The 7,451-nt window shown below is 49.1% G+C and overlaps 1 protein-coding gene across 1 annotated transcript in view; it reads left to right on the top strand.

The window, feature by feature from the left end:
• Positions 1-1,771: 1,771 nt before the first annotated feature.
• The window catches only part of TATDN1 (TatD DNase domain containing 1), a 64,770-nt gene continuing 59,090 nt past the window's right edge, over positions 1,772-7,451 (top strand). The window contains exons 1-2 of the mRNA XM_073632226.1: positions 1,772-2,036; positions 4,920-4,985. Coding sequence (XP_073488327.1) covers positions 2,015-2,036; positions 4,920-4,985 — 88 coding nt within the window. The 5' untranslated portion in view covers positions 1,772-2,014. The remainder of the gene's footprint in view (positions 2,037-4,919; positions 4,986-7,451) is intronic.

Here is a 7,451-nt window from a genome sequence, read left to right as displayed (position 1 = left end):
GCAAGCTGTCATAGCCGGGTCCCCACACTTGCAATGCCAACGCTGCGGAGAGGAGCGAGTATTCGGGCGGCCGCATCACTGGACTGTGGGACAGGTGAGCGTCAGTTTATTAAGAGTCAACAGCTACACTTTTTGTAGCTGCTGACTTTTAATAAACTTGCAAATGAGTGGAACTTCCCTTTAAGGTATTGATGTAAATCACATGTGTCAAACACAAGGCCCGCAGGCAGAATCCAGCCCACCGGGTCATTTCATCTGGCCCTCGCACCCCTCCGGCAGCTGTGGCGCCTCCCTCATTTCTACCCCACCTTGTCTCAGCATCAGAGAAGATGACAGAACTCCTCCTCCAGATCCTGCGCAGCTGCAAAGAGGCTCTTCTCTGCCCTCTCCCCCGTCTTAGTTGTGGACAGCAGAGATGAGGACAGAACTCCTCCCGCCGATCCTGCGCTTTCCTGTGCAGCCGCAGAGTGGCTTCTCTCTACCCCCCTCCCCCATCTCAGTTGTCGGCAGACAGTACTCCTACAGATCCTGCACCCCTCCATGCAGCAGCAGTAGTACCCCCTCGTCTCCGCCTCCCCTGGTCTCTGCTTTCAGCAGACTCTGGCAGCTGACTCCAAGCCCTCCTCTGTTCCTCCTCCAGACCCTGCACTTTCTGCTTCTGTGAAGTCGGCCTTCTGTGTGCTCAGAGGTTTGCCGGAAGCAGAGCTGTAAAGCCCCTCTCGGGGTAAACATCTCCCCCACCACCCCATCCTGCACAGGATTTATTTTTCTTACCCGGGGAAGTGATAACCAGCCGGGTCCTCCACCTCTGGACGGGCTTCCAATCCAGCGCTGCAGATGTTTCCCTCTCTGGCCAGCCGCTCCCGGGGAGGACCCCACCAATAGGAAGTCCCCCGCATCACCCAGGTCTTCTGACTCCAAGACGGCCATCTTTGTTCTGGCATCCTCTAAGGGCGCCATCTACTGCCTGGATTGAGATGACGCCAGATCCCGATGTTCCAGGCTGTGTTCACCACAAATCAGCCCCTGCTGCAATCTGATCACTTTGTGACATGCTGCAATGTTGCAGACTGATCACTAAGGGGAGAGGAGACTGAGGAAATGCTCCCTCCTGCCTGCAGCAGACTGATGACATCTCAGCCTAGGCAAAGTCACTGACTGGAGCTCAGGGGGGGCTTTATACTGAGAAGAAGTGGAGTTTTCTGAAATATGACACTGTCAGTGCACACTGGGGCATGTCAGGGATTGGTTCAGTCACTGACAGGTCCTCTTTACCTGACCATTACAAGTCATACCCCTCCCCCCTCTCATTGAGTGTCCTCTCCCTGGCACCCACCCAGCCCCTCCATTACCTGTGTACCACCCAGGACTCTGTGTGCCGCAACGCCTTCTTATACAGCCGCAGCACTTTCTGCTGGTGGGTCAAGTACCCCGCCATCTTGCCCCCCTCTCCTCTAGGCTCCTTAGAGTTCAGAACGTCCTCTGTTTCTATTGGTCTACTGCTGACATGTGATTCCCCCAATCCTTCCCCGGAATACAATATGTCTTCAGCACTTTAGCCATTGTGTATAGGGGTCGGCCATTTTTCCGGAGACCTCGCTCTGTATACTTCAAGGACATTCTACTACCAAAAATGGCTTCCGTCATTGAGACATTTCAAACTCATTGCGGCGTTATCAGTGATTGGCTGGCTGCTGACCCTAGGTTACCGGAAAGAGAGCGCTGAAAAGAATGTATCCTCCAATGAAAATACATAGAAAAGGCGGCCATTTTTCCGTAGACCAAAATGAGAGAGAGTTATCCTTAAATTTACTCCAAAATACAGTGACGGGAGAAACATTTGGCTCTTCTTATAAATCGATGCCTGGTGTCAATGAGTATTATTAGCATTAGTATGTATTAATAGTAGGAATTTTGCCGTACGCCGCCATCTTTGTACACCCCTGTGCAGCAAAAATAGGATGTTGCAGGGCATGATGGGATTGGAGAGAGACAGAACCACGCTGGATTTACCATGGCACTCTTCAAGCTCATTGGTGAGATCTGACAGCTGCTCTTTCCCCCATTCTGTGTGTGAATAATCACTTCATTCATATAGTGGGGGTCCCCTAAATGTTCTACACCCCCAATCCCCCACTGACCCCATTCATTCATATAGTGGGGGCTCCTCCATAGACTGCACCCCCACTGACCCCATTCATTCATATAGTGGGGGCTCCTCTATGTTTTGCACCCCCAATCCCCCCACTGACTCCATTCATATAGTGGGGGATGCTCTATGGACAGCACCTTCATTCCCCCCCACTGACCTTATTCATTCATATACTGAGGTCCCCACATGTTCTGCACCCCAATTCCCCCCACTGACTCCATTCATATAGTGGGGGCTCCTGCGTGGATGGCACCCCCAATCCCCCCACTGATCCTATTCATTTAGTTGGGGCTCCTCCATGGACTACACCCCCAGTCCCCCCACTGACCCTATTCATTCATATACTGGTGTCCCCTACATGTGTTGCACCCCCAATCCCCCCACTGACTCAATTTATTCATATAGTGGGGGCTCCTCGATGGGCTGCACCCCTAATCACTGCACTGCGACTATTCATATAGTGGGGGCTCCTCCATGTTCTGCACCCCTAATCCCCCTCAATGACTCCATTCCTCCATATAGTGGGGGCTCCTCCATGTTCTGCACCCCTAATCCCCCTTGATGACTCCATTCCTTCATATAGTGGGGGCTCCTCCATGTTCTGCACCCCTAATCCCCCTCAATGACTCCATTCCTTCATATAGTGGGGGCTCCTCCATGTTCTGCACCCCTAATCCCCCTCAATGACTCCATTCCTTCATATAGTGGGGGCTCCTCCATGTTCTGCACCCCTAATCTCCCTTGATGACTCCATTCCTTTATATAGTGGGGGCTCCTCCATGAACAGCACCCCACATCCCCCCACTGACTCCATTCAATAATATAGTGGGGGTTCCTCCATGGACTGCCCCGCCAATCCTCCCACCACAGTTTATAGTAAAGGAGAACCCTGGATGTGTGTGGTATGTTGGCAGTGTTATGCTGGAAAGCTCTGACGAAGGTTTGCTGTGTGTGAAGTGGCACGTGTAGTCGTACACCACAGTGTAGCTAAATACAAAAATGTAGCAAAGTACCCCCCTGTGTAGAAATTCACCATATACCTCTATCACATTCCCCCGGTGTAGGCATTCACCATATACCTCTATCACATTCCCCAGTGTAGGGATTCACCATATACCTCTATCGCATTCCCCAGTGCAGGGATTCACCATATACCTCTATCACATTCCCCCGGTGTAGGCATTCACCATATACCTCTATCACATTCCCCAGTTTAGGGATTCACCATATACCTCTATCGCATTCCCCGGTGTAGGGATTCACCATATACCTCTATCACATTCCCCCGGTGTAGGGATTCACCATATACCTCTATCACATTCCCCCGGTGTAGGGATTCACCATATACCTCTATCACATTCCCCAGTTTAGGGATTCACCATATACCTCTATCGCATTCCCCGGTGTAGGGATTCACCATATACCTCTATCACATTCCCCCGGTGTAGGGATTCACCATATACCTCTATCACATTCCCCAGTTTAGGGATTCACCATATACCTCTATCGCATTCCCCGGTGTAGGGATTCACCATATACCTCTATCACATTCCCCCGGTGTAGGGATTCACCATATACCTCTATCGCATTCCCCGGTGTAGGGATTCACCATATACCTCTATCACATTTCCCCGGTGTAGGCATTCACCATATACCTCTATCACATTCCCCGGTGTAGGGATTCACCATATACCTCTATCACATTCCCCCGGTGTAGGGATTCACCATATACCTCTATCACATTCCCCCGGTGTAGGGATTCACCATATACCTCTATCACATTCCCCCGGTGTAGGGATTCACCATATACCTCTATCACATTCCCCCGGTGTAGGGATTCACCATATACCTCTATCACATTCCCCGGTGTAGGGATTCACCATATACCTCTATCACATTCCCCGGTGTAGGGATTCACCATATACCTCTATCACATTCCCCGGTGTAGGGATTCACCATATACCTCTATCGCATTCCCCGGTGTAGGGATTCACCATATACCTCTATCACATTCCCCGGTGTAGGGATTCACCATATACCTCTATCGCATTCCCCGGTGTAGGGATTCACCATATACCTCTATCACATTCCCCCGGTGTAGGGATTCACCATATACCTCTATCACATTCCCCCGGTATAGGGATTTATCATATACCTCTATCACATTCCCCCGGTATAGGGATTTATCATATACCTCTATCACATTCCCCGGTGTAGGGATTCACCATATACCTCTATCACATTCCTCTGATGTAGAGATTCACCATATATCAGCACTACATTCTTCTGGTGTATGAGTTCCTCATTTATACCCATCACATTCCCCCGGTGTAGGGATTCACCATATATCACTATCACATTCCCTAGGTGTAGAGATTCAACACATACACCCATAACTTTCCCCCGGTGTATTTATGCTGAGACATAACAAAGCTGCACTCCACACACTTCCCCTTTACAACTGGAATAAAGCTGACCCCATGTTACAATCTCCTTTAGATTGGATGATCCGGTTACCTATTATACAATCGTTTCTCCACCTTGATAATAATCGTATTTGTTAAAATGATATAGAATGGTCACCGGGATTATAGAAAATCCTATGGGCATTCCGCTGATGAGATGGTGTATCCGGCCTATCCATAGGTAAGGGGAGGAGGGTGGAAGGATCCATGTTACTCCGATGAATTATTAATGTATTAATTTTATGTCATTCATGAATAAGAACTCTTCCATTTATTTATAGTTATTTCTGTTTTTGTTCTAGATATCGGGATAAATCTGACAGATCCCATGTTTAGAGGCATTTACAGAGGAACAAAGAAGCATCAAGGTAAACATGATTATCCCTGCAACACCTATGGCAAAATAAAACAAAACCCTCATTACCAGGGGACCCATATGGGGCAGCCATGTCTCTGAGAACTTATTTGATTTCACCTCAGGGGCTGGGGTCTCTTTTACTGATATCTCAGGGGCTTGGGTCTCTTTTATTGACATCTCAGGGGCTTTATTGACATCTCAGGGGCTGGGGTCTCTTTTATTGACGTCTCAGGGGCTGGGGTCTCTTTTATTGACGTCTCAGGGGCTGGGGTCTCTTTTATTGACGTCTCAGGGGCTGGGGTCTCTTTTATTGACGTCTCAGGGGCTGGGGTCTCTTTTATTGACGTCTCAGGGGCTGGGGTCTCTTTTATTGACGTCTCAGGGGCTGGGGTCTCTTTTATTGACGTCTCAGGGGCTGGGGTCTCTTTTATTGACGTCTCAGGGGCTGGGGTCTCTTTTATTGACGTCTCAGGGGCTGGGGTCTCTTTTATTGACGTCTCAGGGGCTGGGGTCTCTTTTATTGACGTCTCAGGGGCTGGGGTCTCTTTTATTGACGTCTCAGGGGCTGGGGTCTCTTTTATTGACGTCTCAGGGGCTGGGGTCTCTTTTATTGACGTCTCAGGGGCTGGGGTCTCTTTTATTGACGTCTCAGGGGCTGGGGTCTCTTTTATTGACGTCTCAGGGGCTGGGGTCTCTTTTATTGACGTCTCAGGGGCTGGGGTCTCTTTTATTGACGTCTCAGGGGCTGGGGTCTCTTTTATTGATGTCTCAGGGGCTGGGGTCTCTTTTATTGACGTCTCAGGGGCTGGGGTCTCTTTTATTGACGTCTCAGGGGCTGGGGTCTCTTTTATTGACGTCTCAGGGGCTGGGGTCTCTTTTATTGACGTCTCAGGGGCTGGGGTCTCTTTTATTGACGTCTCAGGGGCTGGGGTCTCTTTTATTGACGTCTCAGGGGCTGGGGTCTCTTTTATTGACGTCTCAGGGGCTGGGGTCTCTTTTATTGACGTCTCAGGGGCTGGGGTCTCTTTTATTGACGTCTCAGGGGCTGGGGTCTCTTTTATTGACGTCTCAGGGGCTGGGGTCTCTTTTATTGACGTCTCAGGGGCTGGGGTCTCTTCTATTAACATATCAGGGGCTGGGGTCTCTTCTATTAACATATCAGGGGCTGGGGTCTCTTTTCTTGACATCTCAGGGGCTGGAGTCTGTTTTCTTGACATCTCAGGGGCTAGGGTCTCTTTTATTGACGTCTCAGATGCTGGGGTCTCTTTTATTGACGTCTCAGGGGCTGGGGTCTCTTTTATTGATGTCTCAGATGCTGGGGTCTCTTTTATTGATATCTCAGGTACATTTGCAGCCTTGAGTGTATGTCTTGGCGTAGCTAGAGAGGAAGTCTGACAGAAGCTTACAGTGCTAAAGATCACTGGCTGCCTATAAGGGTGTAAGGAGAGAGAATATCAGGGAGATACGATTTGACTCTATCCTTGTAAATGTAACTTTCTTGTGTTTCCCTGGCAGCAGAGTTTGCCTAGTCACCTCTCCTGCTTTTCTCTTCTCTCTCCCTAATCTGTGTTCTCTAGTCACAGTCTGTGTCATTCCTGTTGCTTTCTTCTCCATTCAGCAACAGTAAATCTCAAAGCTGTCAGTTGATCAGCCTCTAGTGCACGGCCCTCCAGCTGTTGTGGAACTACACATCCCATGAGGCATTGTAAAGCTCTGACATTCACAGACATGAATAGGCATGATGGGAGTTGTAGTTTCTGAACAACTGGAGGGCCATAGTTTGGAGACCCCTGCTTTAGTGGCTCTGAACATTTTCAGAGCAGGTGCTTAGGCAACGCCCCCATCCAATAAATGAAAGGGGCTGGCCGGGGACAGTAAGGCAGGAGTGAAAAGCACTAGATGACGCTGGATGTCCTCCAGCGAGAAAATGAGGCAGGTTCTGTCTGACTTGCTGCAGCTTTGAGAGTACATTTTGAGAAGCTCACAGTGTGCGGTGAAATCGGAGTAACCAATTTCAGTACAGGAGAGGAGCCTGAAGTACTGTGCAAGTCTGAAGGTAAAGTGAGAAGAAAAGAAAAGTTTGATGTTTTTAGACAACAGTCATAGCTGGCTGCAGGTTTCTAACAACCGTAAATAACACATACGGTAACTTTCTTTGCATATAAAATATGTTTTCCATTAATGTGCCTCCAGTTGGGTTTGATGCAGAAGGTCCGGTATGTGAAGACTGCAAAGAAGACACTTATGCCCCGTACACACGGTCGGATTTTCCAACGGAAAATGTTCGATGGGAGCCTTTTGTCGGAAATTCCGACCGTGTGTAGGCTCCATCGGACAGTTTCCATTTGAATTTCTGTCGCACAAAATTTGAGATCTGGTTCTCAAATTTTCCGACAACGAAATCCGTTCGAGTAAATTCCGATCGTGTGTACACAATTCCGACGCACAAAGTGCCACGCATGCTCGGAATCAAGCA

This window comes from Aquarana catesbeiana, linkage group LG05, assembly GCF_042186555.1.
Source record: "Aquarana catesbeiana isolate 2022-GZ linkage group LG05, ASM4218655v1, whole genome shotgun sequence".
In the NCBI taxonomy this organism is placed as follows: Eukaryota; Metazoa; Chordata; class Amphibia; order Anura; family Ranidae; genus Aquarana; species Aquarana catesbeiana.
The sequence above is the reverse complement of the archived record's forward strand: the minus strand, read 5'-3'. Positions and strand labels throughout refer to the sequence as shown.